The sequence below is a fragment of the Coregonus clupeaformis genome, chromosome 17 (assembly GCF_020615455.1).
Source record: "Coregonus clupeaformis isolate EN_2021a chromosome 17, ASM2061545v1, whole genome shotgun sequence".
Lineage (NCBI taxonomy): Eukaryota > Metazoa > Chordata > Actinopteri > Salmoniformes > Salmonidae > Coregonus > Coregonus clupeaformis.
The window spans coordinates 44,651,381-44,672,962 of NC_059208.1; the positions used below are offsets into that span (position 1 = coordinate 44,651,381).

Consider the following 21,582-nt stretch of genomic DNA (forward strand, 5'->3'; position numbering starts at 1 on the left):
TTTCCAAATTGTAAGGTAGTACAATTGGGTAGTTTGTGTAAACGTTTTAGTTTTACAAAACATGTAACTTATTTCTTCTCCGCTCACCCTCAGAGCAGTCTCTTCACTTCTGTAGCTCAGCTGGTAGAGCACGGCGCTTGTAACGCCAAGGTAGTGGGTTCGATCCCCGGGACCACCCATACACAAAAATGTATGCACGCATGACTGTAAGTCGCTTTGGATAAAAGCGTCTGCTAAATGGCATATTTATTTATTTTTTATTTTTCTTCTGCTTTGGTAGATTTTCCTCCTCAGAGACAGAGGAAGATGATGAGGACGAGTGCCCTGGTTGATTCAACCTCGCTGCTGGAGTCCCTGACTGATTTGAGCACGTAGCCTCCTGCTGGTCAGACCCTACACAGAGTAACAATAACATTTGTGAACTATTTAACCCTAACCCCATCTCAAAACAGGCATAATAACTATGTAAAAGCAGTAACATAGCTTTTGAAATCATGACACTCATAACAATCCAGTCCACCTTTAGATCTTAGGACAGACTAATTCTCAATTGTTATTTCAATGTTAAAGTTAATTCAAAGATGATGCACCTCTTAGGGAAGCCAGCTGGCTTTCGAGGAAGACCTTCAAGCTGGTTATGGTGTCCAGCAGCACATTGTTCTTGTCTTTTTCTGCCTGTAGCTCAGCTCTCAGCTTTAGGACTTCAAGGGCCTTTGGGTCAGCTGTGATACACATTTTAAGTCAGAACTCCCGCCCACCAGACTGCTTCCCTCTCTCAAATAAAATGGAAGTGAGGCTATTATAGGCTCCCCATGCATTGTATAATCACAACTTGTCTAGTGGGATATTTTAATGACCATCCCCCACTTAAAAAAGGTGTTTGAATGAAAACGGCAAAATCCCATGTTTTGCCTACATTTTGGCACACTAGCATCAATATAGACAGATTCTAAAATGTGCAATCAAAATAGTAAATATAAGATCCTTTCAAATTATGCTCATGTTTAAATTGCTCACTGCCGACAGACAACTTCTTCCAGGTTGGATCACAACTTCCAAGTCATTTCCCTCCATCATATTGACCATGCTGTGTACTACAGCAACTATCACGTACCAAATTACCATAGGCTAATAGGCAATGTAATTACTAATATTCTTTATATTCACTGCAGCAAACCAAAAAAAAAGACAATTCATTAAATGAGACATCAAGCTCTTGCTAAAAAAATAATTAACCTAGCTAAATTTTTCGGCCATCATAGTTTCATCTTTAAATCATTAATGAAATTAGTTCCCATCAGAGCCATCATGTATTGACAGAGTTGGGACATTGTGGTTTCTGCATTATGATCCATTTACATGACACCACAAATATATGGCTCTGATTCTCATTATCTGGCTTAACCCCTTCTATTACTCATTCAACTGAAAATAAAGTTATTTGATTTTGAACATATAGGCTTCAATTCATTCTATAGCAATTTACTGAAGACTTACCACTAGTGCTAGCAACAGGCTTGTCAACTTTTAGGCATTTCCTGCCACCTCTGGTGTCTATCATGTCTGAAAATAGGAAAAATTACATTACATTATTACTCTGTTGTTAATAGAAAAAGAATTATGAACTAGCCTAAATGTAATTCATTCTGGTAGCTGTTACTTACCTTGCTTGTTGGTAAGTTGGTAATGTATTGTTAGTTTGTAATGTCAAAGATGATCTATATACCTCTCAGGTAATGTCTAATTTGTCTCATTTTGTCTGGATTCTATAATTAAAGACGGTTTGTATTGGGGCCAAATGTTTTGACTTTAGACTTTTATCCGATCATTGGGCTCTTCCTCCCTCTCCCCCCTCTCTCTCCCCCCTCTCTCTCCCTCCCTCACCGATGTCTCCCTCTGTCTCTGTCTGTCCCTCTGTCTCTGTCTCTGGGCTGTGTGGAACACCTAGGCTGCTGCTGCTGGGCTGGGAGAATGGAGAGGTTCTGGACCCGGCTGTATTGGCCCTCCGTAGGCCCCCCTCGGTCCCTACTTGGCTCTTCTTAGATGGGGACGTCTTCACTGGAGGGGGAGAGGGAGATTAGATTAGAAGTCGTTTATTATCTCAAGCTTGGGAAATTTATTTGGCATGTTAAGCTTCACAACATCATTAAAACACAAACTATCATAATGTAACGTCAAATATGTAATAAATATAAATAAGAAGTGAGGGGTGAGATTACTTCTACTCTGGCTGCTTTCCTGTTCTCTTCCCTTTTTCTGAAGTGTGCACTCATTCACTCCCCCTCATGTATTTAAAAGCATTGGATTGGTGCAAGCATGGCTGGAAGGAGTTTCCCACCATATTCTTCACATCAGTCCATTCCTTTCAAATACATGAGGGGGAGTGCACACTTTAGAAGGGAAGAAAATCTAAATACAGCCATAGCGTAAAACGAGAGGTTTCATAGAGTAACACTCAAGCACTTACATGGAATATTTTTAAAGACCGTATTGCAGATGAACCGCTGAAAGCGGTCTGAGTAGAAGCTTGGTCTGTGTACTGACACTGTATCCTGGGAGAAAAGAGAGGGTTTCAAGTCACACTAATATACAGTAGTGTATACACTTACAGTATGTAGAATAATACTAATATCAAATCAAATGTTATTGGTCACATACACATATTTAGCAGATGTTATTGCGGGTGTAGTGAAATGCTTGTGTTAATATTCATAAAGAGGTCACCACAGAGGCATCAGGATAGCCTGTCTGTTGTCTTACCCCGTCGTGGACCAGAGCTTTCCATGAGTGTTCAATCTTCTTCACAAATCTGAGCAAAAACACAGGACATGGGTTACTACGGACCTAATGTATTCACAGTTTCACATAGCATAGCCCATCATGTCACGATCGTTTAAAGATTGGTCGAACCAAGGCGCAGCGTGATAAGTGTACATTTTATTAAGTACTTTACTCACGACAAAACAACAAACAAACGAAACGTGAAGTCCTAGGTTACACAAAACAAACCTTAACGGAACAAGATCCCACAAACTAACTGGTGCCAACAGGCTGCCTAAGTATGGTCCCCAATCAGAGACAACGAGCTACAGCTGCCTCTTATTGGGAACCACTCTGGCCAACATAGATCTAAACGATCTAGAACAAAAAACATAGAAAACTAAACATAGAAAAATCCACACCCTGGCTCAACATTTAAGAGTCCCCAGAGCCAGGGCGTGACACATCAGACAGACACAAACACAGACAAAACTACCAATAGACCTCCATGTACAGTCAGAGCAGTGGTTACCTGTAGGACTGCAGAATGTCGATTATGCCGATATACACTAGCATCCTCTCCCCCTTGGAGTTGCATGCTGGGATACCCCCCATGCTGCAAAAACATACAGGGTCAACCTCGGATCATATTATGGACCAACACATATTTTCCTCAACTGGACAGGTCAGCTTTCAAATCCTATTACACTAAATACTCAAACAACTGAACCGACTAGCTGAACTGAGATGTGTGCGGACTGTAAAGTGGATACTCACTGGTCCTCAGTGTCCAGGGCTCCCTTGCTGTGCACCTCTCCCTGGATGGCCTCTATGGTGGCGCAGTAGAGGGACTTCTGGATCTGCAGACGGGGCCTCCTCTGGTCTGCAGCCCCTCCTGCCTTCTCTCCAGCCTGCTCCCGAGCTGCCCGCTCCAGGTTGTGGATCCCCACCAGCAGGCTGTAGTCCATGATCTCAAAGCTCTGCAGCAGCTACAGGAGGAGAAGAGGAACAAAATGCAGGGGTCAGAGACACAGCGAAGTGGGATGGAGGAGTACACCAGGGAAAATGAGTGACATACAGTAGGCTTGGTAAAGCATGTACAGGCTGTAGTCCATGATCTTAAAGCACTGCAGAAGTTACAGTACATTCAGAAAGTATTCATACACCTTGACTTTTTCCACATTTTGTTGTGTTGCAGCCTGAATTTAAAATGGATTAAATTGAGATTTTTCTTTTATCACTGGCCTACACACAATACCCCATAATGTCAAAGTGGAATTATGTTTTTCAATTATTATTTTTTACAAATGAATAAAAAATGAAAAGCTGAAATGTCTTGAGTCAATAAGTATTCAACCCCTATGTTATGGCAAGCCTAAATATGTTCAGGAGTAAGCATTTGCTCTCAGTTGCCAGAGAGGAAGGAAACCACTTAGGGACTTCGGCATGAACCAATTTTACAGAGCTTGAAGAATTTTGAAAATAATAATGGGCAAATGTTGCATAATCCAGGTGTGGGAAGCTCTTAGAGACCCAGAAAGACTCACAGCTGTAATCGCTGCCAAAGGTGCTTCTACAAAGAATTGACTCAGGGGTGTGAATACTTATGTAAATGAGATATTTCTGCAAATATTTGTAAAAACCTGTTTTCACTTTGTCATTTTGGGGTATTGTGTGTAGATGGGTGAGAAAAAAATATATTGAATCCATTTTGAATTCAGGCTGTAACATAACACACTGTGGAATAAGTAATGGGGTATGAATACTTCCTGAAGGCTCTGTATATGGGACAAAGAGATAAAGGAGTCAGGGCTCAAGAGACAAACAGTGAGTACCAATTTAGGATCAGGTTAGCCTTTACGATTATAAGGAATAAGACAGGGGAGAACGACTGCCCACTCTCATTTGAGCCACAAAGTTCAAGCCTGACCACGGTACTGCAGTCATTGTTTTCAGAAAACAGGATCCCCATTATAGTGAATGGGAAAATGGCAATCTTCGTGTATAAAAAAAAAAAAATCTAAGACAATCATGGTACCAATAATTGCTTCTATTACACCAGATGTATATCCTTGAACCAATTATTTTTAAATCGCACACAGGATAACAAGAATAATTTCATTGCTAATGGCAGCCTGCAGTACCCCGGTCGGCCTTCAACTTGAGATACTAAATGAAAGCTAGCACTGAGCTAGCCTGCAACGTCACTTCCTGGACTAGCTCAAATTGCCCATGTTGTGTCTCCATGAGACACCATCTTAACCGACTTCCTTGGCTTCAAATGCGCTATTGAGTCTTCACATAGGAATGAATTATGTTATGTGATCGATGGTTTTTTCCATTCATTTACAGTCATGGGAATACGATTATATGGACAGTTGGACCTGATTCTAGATCTGCACTCCTACTCTGAGAAGTTTGCTACATACGGCCCCTGGACTCAGAGACAAACAGACAAGTGGTGATGGAGTATCTCAGGGAAGATGAAAGAAATGCAGTAGGGTTAGTATAGCATGCACCAACAGTAGGTGACCAAGTTCAAGTCAACTACAAAATGATACGTGATGGAAATATGTTAGCACAATCATTAAAGTAACTGTCCAGTGAAAATCTCACTTTTAAAAGTGCATATTCTGTGAACTCATACCCAAATAATGTTGTTGACTTGTCCTATACTCATAAAAAAACACTTTAAAAAACCCACCTTTAACTTGTATCTCAAACAGACCGTTTCAAAAACACTTGCTATTTCCTCATAGAACATCATGTCATGTTGGCTCATTGGTTGAGCTGGCCAATCAGCGGTCTACTTGCGTGAATATTGTTAATGACCAGTATACGCCCACACCATTCTGCAGTTGGGGTACGCCCACACCATTCAAAAAAAGAAAAGCAGCTTTTTAACATACTTATTTACCATTTTCTGGAAGGAAAACTATTTCACTAATATTGTAATTTATAGGTCATTTTTCATAGAAATCTGGAAACACTGGACAGTTACATAAAAAATGTATGACACTTCTCAGCGTCATTTCCATCCCACTAAAATAACCCTATAGACCCTGTTCAAAAGTAGTGCACTATATAGGGAATTGGTGCCATTTGGGATGCAGTCGCTTTCCCTCACCAGGCAGTCTCTCTTGATGGTCTCGCTGAGGGCGTTGTAGTTGTCTGCCTCCAGCAGCAGTCCATCAGGCAGGTCCTGGATGAAGTCCAGGTCTTTGAAGGTGGGCACGGCCTTGTCCCGCTCCTTAGCTGAGGCCCGTCTCTTATAGGTGGAGCCCTTCAGGTCGTACTTGAGGTGCATGCGCACGGCGTGCGGAAGCAGGTTGTTCATGACAACGATGCAGATGTTCTTGCCCCCCGCCTGGATGCAGTACAGACCGTAGAACTTAGGCAGCAATGTTCTCTTGTTCTGGTGTAGGTTCTAGAGAGGAGGATAGGGGAAAGGAGAGTGAGTGTAAGTATATCAATCAAATCCACGTTATTACTGGTATATTAGTGTAGAACAAAACATAGAGAATAAACCAGGAAGACATTGAAGCCAAAGCTTGAATTGAGTAACGAGATTAACTTGGTACTGTAACTCAAAGCACAAAACATAAGGTACACATTGGATCAAAAACGAGCCCACAAACTCCATCTCTTACCATGAAGTAGCCAGGCAGTAGTTGTTGTAAGAACTTAGCCTCTTTGTGCTGCACAGTCTTAATGAGGAACTGATCATCGCTGGAGACATAGAACTGAGATCCACTGGCTCCAGAGTTGGACAGCTCAATCAGATCCTCATTACCCAGAGAGTACTGCAAACAAAACAGTGATTAATTACACGTTAGTTAAATAGACAATTCCACCTCCTGTATTCACATTCCCATCAATTAATTCCCCATTGATATCATTCATACTCCACTGTTGCTTTACTGTCCTACTTTCGGTGTGTGCATTCCAAATGGTAACCTAGTCCCTATTTAGTCCAATACTTTTGACCAGATCTCATATCAAAAGAAGCGCACTATATAGGGAATAGGGTGCAATTTGGGACGCAGCCTCAATTATTTTCTCTCCTCATTTGGCTTCAAGTAACAGACAGAGGACAGCAAGGTGGGTTGAGAGTGTGTAGTACCAGGTAATCTTCGGCCCGGATGCCAAACATCTCCCTGAGGTAGCGAAAGCCGAGGGGAGCGTAAGCATTGAACCTGAAGTCACCATAGTGGTGGGCTGGGGTCAGGTTACTGCCCTTACTGAAGAAGAATAGTGCAGTGGGATTAATAGGAGACAGACAGACAGACATGCAGGAGAGAACATGAATTTACTTGTTTATTTCACACATTCTACTAGGCTTGGTCGGTATACCGTTTATACCGTATACCGGGGTATTAGAAAAAAGCTACGGGATGATTTTTCAATACCGTCAATACTATTTCTTTGACGTTGATATATTTGTAGCTACTTTTAAGTTAATACCTGCAGTCAACTTGTGCAATATGTTAGGAGATTAAGCAGATTGCGTTCTTCATTTCACCCATGACATTATTTTACATTATATATAGAGTGAGGGAAAAAAGTATTTGATCCCCTGCTGATTTTGTACGTTTGCCCACTGACAAAGACATGATCAGTCTATAATTTTAATGGTAGGTTTATTTGAACAGTGAGAGATAGAATAACAACAACAAAATCCAGAAAAATGCATGTCAAAAATGTTATAAATTGATTTGCATTTTAATGAGGGAAATAAGTACTTGGTGGCAAAACCCTTGTTGGCAATCACAGAGGTCAGAGGTTTCTTGTAGTTGGCCACCAGGTTTGCACACATCTCAGGAGGGATATTGTTCCACTCCTCTTTGCAGATCTTCTCCAAGTCATTAAGGTTTCGAGGCTGACATTTGGCAACTCAAACCTTCAGCTCCCTCCACAGATTTTCTATGGGATTAAGGTCTGGAGACTGGCTAGGCCACTCCAGGACCTTAATGTGCTTCTTCTTGAGCCACTCCTTTGTTGCCTTGGCCGTGTGTTTGGGGTCATTGTCATGCTGGAATAACCATCCACGACCCATTTTCAATGCCCTGGCTGAGGGAAGGTTCTCACCCAAGATTTGACGGTACATGGCCCCATCCATCGTCCCTTTGATGCGGTGAAGTTGTCCTGTCCCCTTAGCAGAAAAACACCCCCAAAGCATAATGTTTCCACCTCCATGTTTGACGGTGGGGATGGTGTTCTTGGGGTCATAGGCAGCATTCCTCCTCCTCCAAACACGGCGAGTTGAGTTGATGCCAAAGAGCTCCATTTTGGTCTCATCTGACCACAACACTTTCACCCAGTTCTCCTCTGAATCATTCAGATGTTCATTGGCAAACTTCAGACGGGCCTGTATATGTGCTTTCTTGAGCAGGGGGACCTTGCAGGCGCTGCAGGATTTCAGTCCTTCACGGCGTAGTGTGTTACCAATTGTTTTCTTGGTGACTATGGTACCAGCTGCCTTGAGATCATTGACAAGATCCTCCCGTGTAGTTCTGGGCTGATTCTTCACCATTCTCATGATCATTGCAACTCCACGAGGTGTGATCTTGCATGGAGCCCCAGGCCGAGGGAGATTGACAGTTATTTTGTGTTTCTTCCATTTGCGAATAATCGCACCAACTGTTGTCACCTTCTCACCAAGCTGCTTGCCGATGGTCTTGTAGCCCATTCCAGCCTTGTGTAGGTCTACAATCTTGTCCCTGACATCCTTGGAGAGCTCTTTGGTTTTGGCCACGGTGGAGAGTTTGGAATCTGATTGATTGATTGCTTTGTGGACAGGTGTCTTTTATACAGGTAACAAGCTGAGAATAGGAGCACTCCCTTTAAGAGTGTGCTCCTAATCTCAGCTCGTTACCTGTATAAAAGACACCTGGGAGCCAGAAATCTTTCTGATTGAGAGGGGGTCAAATACTTATTTCCCTCATTAAAATGCAAATCAATTTATAACATTTTTGACATGCTGTCACGCCCTGACTCTAGGGACTTGTATTTGTTGAGTCAGGGTGTGTATTTTCTGTGTTGGGTGTCTATGTTAGTTTCTAGATCGTTTAGATCTATGTTGGCCAGGGTGGTTCCCAATCAGAGGCAGCTGTAGCTCGTTGTCTCTGATTGGGGACCATACTTAGGTAGCCTGTTGGCACTAGTGGGGTGTGGGATCTTGTTCCGTGTGAGGTATGTTATTTGTCTACCTTGGACTTCACGTTTCGTTTGTTGTTTTGTCGTGTGTTCAGTACGTAAATAAATATGAATGCATATCACGCTGCGCCTTGGTCCTTCTCGTCCGTAAACGATCGTGACAGAAGATCCCACCAATCCTGGATCAAGCAGCGTGACGAGGAGAGAGGATGGACTTGGGAGGAGATGAGCGAGAGTCTGGCAAGAGGGATCGAGGCCATGATCACGGGGGAGAGACAAGCCCAAAAAATGTTTAGGGGGGGGGGCTCACGCCGTGGACGACGAGGCAGCAGGAGGCCGCGATAGAGCAGTTCAGCCGTTTAGCAGAGGAGGCCGCCAGATTAAGGGGGTCATTGGTTCAGAGGGAACAGAAGGAAAGAGGCACGGCGAGAGGAGCTGGTTAGGCAGCAGAAGGAGCGGGGGTTAATGAAGGAACCCAGTCCCGCTCCTCGCACCAATCAAGTGGTGCGTGTCGCCAGTCCGGTCCGGCCCGTTCCTGATTCCCGCACTAAGCCAATGGTGGGTGTTCCCAGTATGGTTCGGCCCGTTCCTGCTCCTCGCATCAAGCCAGTGGTGCGCATCGCCAGCCCGGTCCGGCCTGTTCCTGTCCCTCTCACCAAGTCAGTGGTGCGCGTCGCCAGCCCGGTCCGACCTGTTCCTGTCCCTCGCACCAAGTCAGTGGTGCGCGTCGCCAGTCCGGTCCGGCCCGTTCCTGCTCCCCGCACCAAGCCAGTGGTGCACGTCGTCAGCCCAGTCCGGCCCGTTCCTGCTCCCCGCACCAAGCCAGTGGTGCGCGTCGTCAGCCCAGTCCGTCCCGTACCTGCTCCCCGCACCAGGCCAGTGGTGCGCGTCGTCAGCCCAGTCCGGCCCGTTCCTGCTCCCCGCACCAGGCCAGTGGTGCGCGTCGTCAGCCCAGTCCGGCCCGTTCCTGCTCCCCGCACCAAGCCAGTGGTGCGTGTGTCCAGTCCGGCACGGCCCGTGCCTGTTCCACCGGTGCCTGGTCCGGCACCGGTCAGCTGCTCCACTCCGGAGCCAGAGCAATCCGCTCCACCGGGGTCCAGTCCAGCCCCGGTCAGCGGCTCCACTCCGGAGCCAGAGCAGTCCGCTCCACCGGTGCCTGATCCAGCTCCGGTCAGCAGCTCCACCCCGGAGCCAGAGCAGTTCGATCCACCGTCGTCGGGTCCAGCTCCAGTCAGCGCGCCGAGGTCCAGACCAGACCAGGGGCGCAACGGGGAGGTGGAGAGTAAGTGGTGGTCACACCCGGAGCCGGATCCGCCTCCGAGGTGGAATGCCCACCCGGCCCCTACCCTGTTAGGTTTACGTGGCGCGGTCGGAGTCCGCACCTTTGGGGGGGGGGGTACTGTCACGCCCTGACTCTAGGGACTTGTATTTGTTGAGTCAGGGTGTGTATTTTCTGTGTTGGGTGTCTATGTTAGTTTGTAGATCGTTTAGATCTATGTTGGCCAGGGTGGTTCCCAATCAGAGGCAGCTGTAGCTCGTTGTCTCTGATTGGGGACCATACTTAGGTAGCCTGTTGGCACTAGTGGGGTGTGGGATCTTGTTCCGTGTGAGGTATGTTATTTGTCTACCTTGGACTTCACGTTTCGTTTGTTGTTTTGTCGTGTGTTCAGTACGTAAATAAATATGAATGCATGTCACGCTGCGCCTTGGTCCTTCTCGTCCGTAAACGATCGTGACACATGCGTTTTTCTGGATTTTTTTGTTGTTATTCTGTCTCTCACTGTTCAAATACACCTACCATAAAAATTATAGACTGATCATTTCTTTGTCAGTGGGCAAACATACAAAATCAGCAGGGGATCAAATACTTTTTTCCCTCACTGTATTACCGTAATTCCCCAGAACAGTTGAGCCAGTCACTTGTTTGTTTGTAAATAGCACAATGGGAGAAAGCGAGCTGGTGAGTCCATAGTGTTCTATATCTATCGGCGAGTCTCTGTTGTGCAGAACACATTATGCAATTCACTACTAAATATTTGATATAAGATTTCTTATAATGGCTTTCTGCCAGAAGTCAAAGAGCTCTGGATGAGGTATCTGTACAGCTGCCATTTTCTCCCTGTGCTTCCTAGTAGCGTTTTTTTTCCTCCTCCGTTCTTCTCTTATCTGCTCCATGTACACATGCTGCTCTTCCTTCAGAAAACCATGCATCACAACTTTGATTATTTGCACAATTTCTCTTATTCACTTTCGCTTGTAAATGTCCACGCTCGCCGAAAATGATATTCGGTAGCTACTAGCTATGCTTGTATAACTTTATGTACTGGATTTGCCTGTCTTTGCAATTAGTTTATGTTAAATTTCAGTCGTTAGCATTTAGCTACAGTAACAGCGTCTATGTGATTTCGCTATTAGTTTGTGCACATTTTGTTAACATTCTGGTAATAGAGGACCAACGGGCTTTCCTTGCGTTTTTTAGCGGCCCCTTATGCCGGTAATACCGTTAATCCCGGAACGAGAGAAGGACGGTATGACGATATGAAAAACTGGATACCGCCCAAGCCTACAAGCTACACTTGTTCAGAATGCAATATTGACATTAAAACATAATAGAAACCCCTACATGTTTGCTTCTGATAATATATCCTACTCCCTCTATACCTCCCTCTCCATCAACCAACCACACACACCTGGGGAAGGAGCTGCTCTCCACATCTTCAAAGTCCTTGAAGAGTACATCTCTCTTTTGCCTCTGGCACAGGCTGCCCAATGTGTGGATGATGCCCAACTGGATGACACCTTTCAGGGCAGAAGAGGTGGTCTGGAGGAGGGCAAAGCAGAGAAAGAGAGAATAAGTTTACAGACATTTTCGTTATGTGGTTTTTCAGAAGACTAGTCACTTGATGTTAATGTTAATATCATCTTAAGACCAGAGTATCAGAATGGATAGACTTACAGAGACAGGAACACACAAGGGTCCAGACCAAGGGATTAAAGCCAGACAGGGCCGCTGCCGAACCTCCTCATCCACATACTAAGGAACAAGACAGGATCAATTTAAGAGTCAGTTTGAATGATACACTGGTATAGAAGTGACAGACTGGTATAGGGAGGATCGCAAGAGGAGGCCACTGCAATGATAGTGTTATTGAACCAATCCTGATAATGAAGCAGTATTGTTATAGCCTGGGTGCCAGTAAAATCAAATCAAATCCAAATCAAATTGTATTGGTCACATACACATGTTTAGCAGATGTTATTGAGGGTGTAGCGAAATGCTTGTGCTTCTATCTCCGAAAGTGCAGTAATATCTAACAAGTAATATCTTACAATTTCACAACATATACCCAATACACACAAATCTAAGTAAGGAATTAAGAATAAATACATACAGTGGGGGAAAAAAGTATTTAGTCAGCCACCAATTGTGCAAGTTCTCCCACTTAAAAAGATGAGAGAGGCCTGTAATTTTCATAATAGGTACACGTCAACTATGACAGACAAATTGAGAGAAAAAAAATCAAGAAAATCACATTGTAGGATTTCTAATGAATTTATTTGCAAATTATGGTGGAAAATAAGTATTTGGTCACCTACAAACAAGCAAGATTTCTGGCTCTCACAGACCTGTAACTTCTTCTTTAAGAGGCTCCTCTGTCCTCCACTCGTTACCTGTATTAATGGCACCTGTTTGAACTTGTTATCAGTATAAAAGACACCTGTCCACAACCTCAAACAGTCACACTCCAAACTCCACTATGGCCAAGACCAAAGAGCTGTCAAAGGACACCAGAAACAAAATTGTAGACCTGCACCAGGCTGGGAAGACTGCATCTGCAATAGGTAAGCAGCTTGGTTTGAAGAAATCAACTGTGGGAGCAATTATTAGGAAATGGAAGACATACAAGACCACTGATAATCTCCCTCGATCTGGGGCTCCACGCAAGATCTCACCCCGTGGGGTCAAAATGATCACAAGAACGGTGAGCAAAAATCCCAGAACCACACGGGGGGACCTAGTGAATGACCTGCAGCGAGCTGGGACCAAAGTAACAAAGCCTACCATCAGTAACACACTACGCCGCCAGGGACTCAAATCCTGCAGTGCAGACGTGTCCCCCTGCTTAAGCCAGTACATGTCCAGGCCCGTCTGAAGTTTGCTAGAGTGCATTTGGATGATCCAGAAGAGGATTGGGAGAATGTCATATTGTCATATGAAACCAAAATATAACTTTTTGGTAAAAACTCAACTCGGTCGTGTTTGGAGGACAAAGAATGCTGAGTTGCATCCAAAGAACACCATACCTACTGTGAAGAATGGGGGTGGAAACATCATGCTTTGGGGCTGTTTTTCTGCAAAGGGACCAGGACGACTGATCCGTGTAAAGGAAATAATGAATGGGGCCATGTATCGTGAGATTTTGAGTGAAAACCTCCTTCCATCAGCAAGGGCATTGAAGATGAAACGTGGCTGGGTCTTTCAGCATGACAATGATCCCAAACACACCGCCCGGGCAACGAAGGAGTGGCTTCGTAAGAAGCATTTCAAAGTCCTGGAATGGCCTAGCCAGTCTCCAGATCTCAACCCCATAGAAAATCTTTGGAGGGAGTTGAAAGTCTGTGTTGCCCAGCGACAGCCCCAAAACATCACTGCTCTAGAGGAGATCTGCATGGAGGAATGGGCCAAAATACCAGCAACAGTGTGTGAAAACCTTGTGAAGACTTACAGAAAACGTTTGACCTGTGTCATTGCCAACAAAGGGTATATAACAAAGTATTGAGAAACTTTTGTTATTGACCAAATACTTATTTTCCACCATAATTTGCAAATAAATTCATAAAAAATCCTACAATGTGATTTTCTGGATTTTCTTTTCTCATTTTGTCTGTCATAGTTGACGTGTACCTATGATGAAAATTACAGGCCTCTCTCATATTTTTAAGTGGGAGAACTTGCACAATTGGTGGCTGACTAAATACTTTTTTTCCCCACTGTATATGGACGAGCAATGTCAGAGAGGCATGGACTAAGATACAGTAGAATAGTATAGAATACAGTATATACATATTAGATGAGTAATGCAAGATATGTAAACATGATTAAAGTGACTAAGATACCATAGAATAGTATAGAATACAGTATATACATATGAGATGAGTAATGCAAGATACGTAAACATTATTAAAGTGGCTAGTGTTTCATTTCTTAAAGTGGCCAGTGATTTCTACTCTATGTCTATAGGCAGCAGCCTCTATTATGCAGTCTGTTTCAGCTCTCTGACAACTCCTTATGGGATTGTCATGCCAATATCATTTTCCCACGAGGGAATTGGCAAGAGAGCAGAAACAGACTGGCACCCAGGCTATTGATAATGATGTATTATTCTTACCAGAGATAGAGGACATGTTAATGTGTACTATCTATACAACACATCTCCTCCAACAATTTTGCGCCGATTTACTTCATTTTCGGCTAAAAAGAAGCGTGATGTCCTCTTACATGCGACTGGCAATTTTATATTCTGCTGTGTTTTGTATTTTCGTTTATATTCCTGTTTTATGTGTTTGGAATGACACGGTTACTACAGGAGATTTACTTGGCTCATCGCGCTCTAGCGACTCCTTGTGGCGGGCCGGGCGCCTGCAGGCTGACTTCGGTTGTAAGTTGAACAGTGTTTCCTCCGACACATTGGTGCGGCTGACTTCCGTGTTAAGGAGCACATTTTGGCGGGTCATGTTTCAGACTACGCATGACTCGAACTTCGCCTCTCCCGAGCCCGTTGCAGCAATGAGACAAGATTGTAATTGGATCGCAGTTGGATAACATGAAAAAAGGGGTAAAATAAAAAATATACAGCGCCTTCGGGAAGTTTTCAGACACCTTGACTTTTTCCACATTTTGTTAGGTTACAGCCTTATTCTAAAATTGATTAAATTGTTTTTCCCCTCATCAATCTACACACAATACCCCATAATGACAAATCAAAAACAGGTTTTTAGAAATTTCTGCTAATTTATTTAAAAACATTTAACTGAAATACCACATTTACATAAGTATTCAGACCCGTAACTCAGTACTTTGTTGAAGCACCTTTGGCAGCGATTACAGCCTCGAATCTTCTTGGGTATGACGCTACAAGCTTGGCACACCTGTATTTGGAGAGTATTTCCCATTCTTCTCTGCAGATCCTCTCAAGCTCTGTCAGGTTGGATGGGGAGCGTTGTGGCACAGCTATTTTCAGGTCTCTCTAGCGATGTTCGATCAGGTTCAAGTCCGGGCTCTGGCTGGGCCAATCAAGGACATTCAGAGACTTGTCCCGAAGCCACTCCTGCGTTGTCTTGGCTGTGTGCTTAGGGTCATTGTCCTGTTGGAAGGTGAACCTTGGCCCCAGTCTGAGGTCCTGAGCGCTCTGGAGCAGGTTTTCATTAAGGATCTCTCTGTACTTTGCTCAATTCATCTTTGCCTCGATCCTGACTAGTCTCCCAGTCCCTGTCGCTGAAAAACATCCCAACAGCATGATGCTGCCACCACCATGCTTCACTATAGGGATGGTGCCAGGTTTCCTCCAGACGTGACGCTTGGCATTCAGGCCAAAAAGTTCAAGCCTGGTTTCATCAGAGCAGAGAATCGTGTTTCTCATGGTCTGAGAGTCTTTAAGTGCCTTTTGGCAAACTGCAAGCGGGCTGTCATGTGCCTTTTACTGAGGAGTGGCTTCCGTCTGGCCACTCTACAATAAAGGCCTGATTGGTGGAGTGCTGCAGAGGTGGTTGTCCTTCTGGAAGGTTCTCCCATCTCCACAGAGGAACTCTAGAGCTCTGTCAGAGTGACCATCGGGTTTGTAATCACCTCCCTGACCAAGGCCCTTCTCCCCCAATTGCTCAGTTTGGCCGGGCGGCCAGTTCTAGGAAGAGTCTGGGTGGTTCCAAACTTCTTCCATTTAACAATAATGGAGGCCACTGTGTTCTTGGGGACCTTCAATGCTGCAGAAATGTTTTGGTACCCTTCCCCAGATCTGTACCTAGACACAATCCTGTCGCTGAGCTCTACGAACAATTCCTTCGACCTCATAGCTTGGTTTTTGCTCTGACATGCACTGTCAACTGTAGTACCGTATATAGGCAGGTGTGTGCCTTTCCAAATCATGTCCAATCAATTGAATTTACCACAGGTGGACTCCAATCAAGTTGTAAAAACATCTCAAGGATGATCAATGGAAACAGGATGCACCTGAGGTCAATTTCGAGTCTCATAGCAAAGGGTCTGAATACTTACAGTGAGGGAAAAAAGTATTTGATCCCCTGCTGATTTTGTACGTTTGCCCACTGACAAAGACATGATCAGTCTATAATTTTAATGGTAGGTTTGAACAGTGAGAGGCAGAATAACAACAACAAAATCAAGAAAAATGCATGTCAAAAATGTTATAAATTGATTTGCATTTTAATGAGGGAAATAAATATTTGACCCCTCTGCAAAACAGGACTTAGTACTTGGTGGCAAAACCCTTGTTGGCAATCACAGAGGTCAGACGTTTCTTGTAGTTGGCCACCAGGTTTGCAGACATCTCAGGAGGGATTTTGTCCCACTCCTCTTTGCAGATCTTCTCCAAGTCATTAAGGTTTCGAGGCTGACGTTTGGCAACTCGAACCTTCAGCTCCCTCCACAGATTTTCTATGGGATTAAGGTCTGGAGACTGGCTAGGCCACTCCAGGACCTTAATGTTCTTCTTCTTGAGCCACTTCTTTGTTGCCTTGGCCGTGTGTTTGGGGTTATTGTCATGCTGGAATACCCATCCACGACCCATTTTCAATGCCCTGGCTGAGGGAAGGAGGTTCTCACCCAAGATTTGACGGTACATGGCCCCGTCCTTCATCCCTTTGATGCGGTGAAGTTGTCCTGTCCCCTTAGCAGAAAAACACCCCCAAAGCATAATGTTTTCACCTCCATGTTTGACGGTGGTGATGGTATTCTTGGGGTCATAGGCAGCATTCCTCCTCCTCCAAACACGGCGAGTTTAGTTGATGCCAAAGAGCTCCATTTTGGTCTCATCTGACCACAACACTTTCACCCAGTTCTCCTCTGAATCATTCAGATGTTCATTGGCAAACTTTAGACAGGCCTGTATATGTGCTTTCTTGAGCAGGGGGACCTTGCGGGCGCTGCAGGATTTCAGTCCTTCACGGCGTAGTGTGTTACCAATTGTTTTCTTGGTGACTATGGTCCCAGCTGCCTTGAGGTCATTGACAAGATCCTCCCGTGTAGTTCTGGGCTGATTCCTCACCATTCTTATGATCATTGCAACTCCACAAGGTGAGATCTTGCATGGAGCCCCAGGCCGAGGGAGATTGACAGTTATTTTGTGTTTCTTCCATTTGCGAATAATCGCACCAACTGTTGTCACCTTCTCACCAAGCTGCTTGCCGATGGTCTTGTAGCCCATTCCAGCCTTGTGTAGGTCTACAATCTTGTCCCTGACATCCTTGGAGAGCTCTTTGGTCTTGGCCATGGTGGAGAGTTTGGAATCTGATTGATTGATTGCTTCTGTGGACAGGTGTCTTTTATACAGGTAACAAACTGAGATTAGGAGCACTCCCTTTAAGATTGTGCTCCTAATCTCAGCTCGTTACCTGTATAAAAGACACCTGGGAGCCAGAAATCTTTCTGATTGAGAGGGGGTCAAATAATTATTTCCCTCATTAAAATGCAAATCAATTTATAACATTTTTGACATGCATTTTCCTGGATTTTGTTGTTGTTATTCTGTCTCTCACTGTTCAAATCTACCATTAAAATTATAGACTGATCATTTCTTTGTCAGTGGGAAAACGTACAAAATCAGCAGGGGATCAAATCCTTTTTTCCCTCACTGTACAGTTGAAGTCGGAAGTTTACATACACCGTAGCCAAATACATTTAAACTCAGTTACTCATAAATCCTGACATTGAATCCTAGTAAAAATTCCCTGTCTTACGTCAGTTAGGATCACCACTTTATTTTAAGAATGTGAAATGTCAGAATAATAGTAGTGAGAATGATTTATTTCAGCTTTTATTTCTTTCATCACATTCCCAATGGGTCAGAAGTTTACATACACTCAATTAGTATTTGGTAGCATTGCCTTTAAAATGTTTAACTTGGTTCAAACGTTTCAGGTAACCTTCCACAAGCTTCCCACAATAAGTTGGGTGAATTTTGGTCCATTCCTCCTGACAGAGCTGGTGTAACTGAGTCAGGTTTGTAGAACTCCTTGCTCGCACACGCTTTTTCATTTCTGCCCACAAATTTTCTATAGGATTGAGGTCAGGGCTTTGTGATGGCCACTCCAATACCTTGACTTTGTTATCCTTAAGCCATTTTGCCACAACTTTGGAAGTATGCTTGGGGTCATTGTCCATTTGGAAGACCCATTTGCGACCAAGCTTTAACTTCCTGACTGATGTCTTGAGATGTTGCTTCAATATATCCACATAATTTTCCTTCCTCATGATGCCATCTATTTTGTGAAGTGCACCAGTCCCTCCTGCAGCAAAGCACCCCAACAGCATGATGCTGCCACCCCCATGCTTCACGGTTGGGATGGTGTTCTTCGGCTTGCAAGCAACCCCCTTTTTCCACCAAACATAACAATGGTCATTATGGCCAAACAGTTCTATTTTTGTTTAATCAGACCAGAGGACATTTCTCCAAAAAGTACGATCTTTGTCCCCATGTGCAGTTGCAAACCGTAGTCTGGCTTTTTTATGGCGGTTTTGGAGCAGTTGCTTCTTCCTTGCTGAGCGGCCTTTCAGGTTATGTCGATATAGGACTCGTTTTACTCTGGATATAGATACTTTTGTACCTGTTTCCTCCAGCATCTTCACAAGGTCCTTTGCTGTTGTTCTGGGATTGATTTGCACTTTTCGCACCAAAGTACGTTCATCTCTAGGAGACAGAACGCGTTTCCTTCCTGAGCGGTATGACGGCTGTGTGGTCCCACTGTGTTTATACTTGCGTACTATTGTTTGTACAGATGAACGTGGTACCTTCAGGCATTTGGAAATTGCTCCCAAGGATGAACCAGACTTGTGGAGGTCTACAATGTTTTTTCTGAGGTCTTGGCTGATTTCTTTTGATTTTCCCTTGATGTCAAGCAAAGAGGCACAAGTTTGAAGGTAGGCCTTGAAATACATCCACAGGTACACCTCCAATTGACTCAAAATATGTCAATTAGCCTACCAGAAGCTTCTAAAGCCATGACATCATTTTCTGGAATTTTCCAAGCTGTTTAAAGGCACAGTCAACTTAGTGTATGTAACCTTCTGACCCACTGGAATTGTGAATAAGTGAAATAATCAGTCTGTAAACAATTGTTGGAAAAATTACTTGTGTCATGCACAAAGTAGATGTCCTAACCGACATGCCAAAACTATAGTTTGTTAAAAATAAATTTGTGGAGTGGTTGAAAAACAAGTTTTAATGACTCCAACCTAAGTGTATGTAATCTTCCGACTTCAACTGTATGTAAATAATGTATTTCTGATTTTTATTTTTTATACAAAACTCTAATCTGTCTGTAGTTAGGCTACATAAATATTTAATGAAGTCCCTCCCAGCACCCGGCCCCAACTCTAAACATCTTCCCCAGGTCTTCCTGCGGCTATGCCTAGGCTGTTTTTTAATAAGCCTATATGTGGATAACATTGGTTCAGGGTAGGCCTATCACAAAATCACAATATTTTATTTTAAGGAGAAAGCAAGTGCCATGATCTCAAAGATTTTAGTTTAAAATGCTCCAGAGTTGAGAATATTGGTTTATATAGAAACCAAAAGGCTAAACAGATAAACATATTTTTGATTTGTAGGAGGGTGAATTGCATTGAATGAAATTATGAATTACTAATGATTTGCCGCCCATAACGGCAGGGTACCACTAGTTACTAATAATCTATTAACCTCTAATTATGTGATTGGCTACCTGTGAATGGCTATCTGCAGGTGCTGACCGTTCCTCAAGCACTAGTTTCCCCGCTTCAGTGAGGTGAAAGGTAGGCTCCTCAGTAAACAATTTGGAAGTCTGTGAAAAGAAGAGGGAATAGGGTAAAGCCATCAAATTAAGGAAATTCTCCCTATAAGATCAGATGAGCTTTGGTTAATAATGTGAATGGTTACCTGTGTGTTTAACACTGCCAACTCTCTCACCAGAATTCTCCCAGCACGGGTGAGATAGTAGACTGGTTTGGGCTTGGAGGTGATGGGCTATGAAAAAGAGAGAATAAGTTTACAGACATTTTCGTTATGTGGTTTTTCAGAAGACTAGTCACTTGATGTTAATGTTAATATCATCTTAAGACCAGAGTATCAGAATGGATAGACTTACAGAGACAGGAACACACAAGGGTCCAGACCAAGGGATTAAAGCCAGACAGGGCCGCTGCCGAACCTCCTCATCCACATACTAAGGAACAAGACAGGATCAATTTAAGTCTTCGAATGTCAGATTGTTATTGAACCAATCCTGCTAATGAAGCAGTATTATTATAGCCTGGGTGCCAGTCTGTTTCAGTTCTCTGCCAACTCCTTATAGGATTGTCATGCCAATATCACATTGCCAGATGGAATTGGCAAGAGCAGAAACAGACTGGCACCCAGGCTATTGATAGGATTATTCTTACCTGAACAAGGACTGGGTCCTCCTCTTCCAGGATGGGCTCATGATCTTTATGAAAAAAACAATTTCAGGGATTATTTTCTCTAAATTTAACAGGTTTCAAAGTCTCGTGTTTGTTTGTTGTTATTGATAGGGGAATTCCATAGCATTTGGGCTACACTGTAAAAACAATTTAACATTTCCTCTGGGCTTGCTAGGCATCATAAAATCTACATCCCGAATGGTACCCTATTCCCTATGTAGTGCACTACTTTTGACTAATGCCAGATAGTACACTACTTTTGAACAAATGGCACCATATTCCCTAATTAATGCACTGGGCTACTTTTGACCGAAGACCCTGGTCAAAAGTAGTGTAGTAGGGAATATGGTGTCATTTGGGACGAACACTTGACATAGGATTATTCCTGATATAATATGTAATATTGCTGTCTGGACATTGTAAACTCGGTAAACGTACCGTCCTCAACAGTGACATGGTCCATGCTTCCCAAGGTGGCCTGTGTATCCTCACCGAAGCCGTAATACTTCCTATACAAGTAGACCGCTGAACCTGTCGCAAGCATTAGGCCAGCTGCAGACAGAAGCCGCCGCTCGCGGATCAATCTCAGCGGGCTAGCTGTCAAAAAACTACCGAATGTAAGCCTACTCATTATAGCCATTTGTCACCTGACTGCAGTGATTTTGACCGAGTTCAAAACAATCTGACACTTATTTCTTATATTTACAGTGTTTTATAGGGAATCCTAAATACGTCAAATTCTTTCATACGTCATGGTTGGCTATGTCACAATGGATGAACGTTTAACAGATTTTTTTTTTTTTACTCAACAGTGACGTCAATTAAATTGTATTTCGGTGTGATCTGGGAGTTTATAAAATTGTGAACAATGAACCATGGTTGAGGGAACAGTATCCTAAGAGCCATAAATGTATTTGTGTAACAATCTACCCAAATTCTCTTAAATTGGATGTTTAGGTGCCTTTAGACATAAGGCAATTCAGAAAGCTGATTGA

At 43.6% G+C, this 21,582-nt stretch overlaps 1 protein-coding gene and 1 long non-coding RNA gene across 2 annotated transcripts; both read right to left on the reverse strand.

The window, feature by feature from the left end:
• Positions 1 to 250: 250 nt before the first annotated feature.
• LOC121585832 (phosphatidylinositol 4-phosphate 5-kinase type-1 alpha-like) lies at positions 251 to 6,704 on the reverse strand. The gene is made up of 11 exons (XM_045226577.1): positions 6,690 to 6,704; positions 6,411 to 6,563; positions 5,888 to 6,187; positions 3,538 to 3,749; positions 3,293 to 3,376; positions 2,761 to 2,809; positions 2,468 to 2,552; positions 1,885 to 2,058; positions 1,498 to 1,563; positions 591 to 722; positions 251 to 393 (listed from the first exon to the last, which is right to left on the reverse strand). Exons 1-11 carry the CDS (start codon positions 6,702 to 6,704, stop codon positions 251 to 253), a joined length of 1,413 nt encoding a protein of 470 aa, XP_045082512.1.
• Positions 6,705 to 6,895: 191 nt separating this feature from the next.
• Positions 6,896 to 11,952, reverse strand: LOC121585695. The gene is made up of 3 exons (XR_006003887.2): positions 11,873 to 11,952; positions 11,607 to 11,737; positions 6,896 to 7,001 (listed from the first exon to the last, which is right to left on the reverse strand). It is a non-coding gene; the product is annotated as an uncharacterized LOC121585695 (long non-coding RNA).
• Between the last annotated feature and the right edge of the window lie 9,630 nt (positions 11,953 to 21,582).

Coding starts and splice junctions, on each gene's coding strand:
- LOC121585832 (XM_045226577.1), bottom strand. Junction 1,564..1,884: donor AGAGACAGAGGGAGACATCG/GTGAGGGAGGGA, acceptor TCCTATTTTCAG/ACATGATAGACACCAGAGGT. Junction 723..1,497: donor GCCTGTTGCTAGCACTAGTG/GTAAGTCTTCAG, acceptor TGTGTATCACAG/CTGACCCAAAGGCCCTTGAA.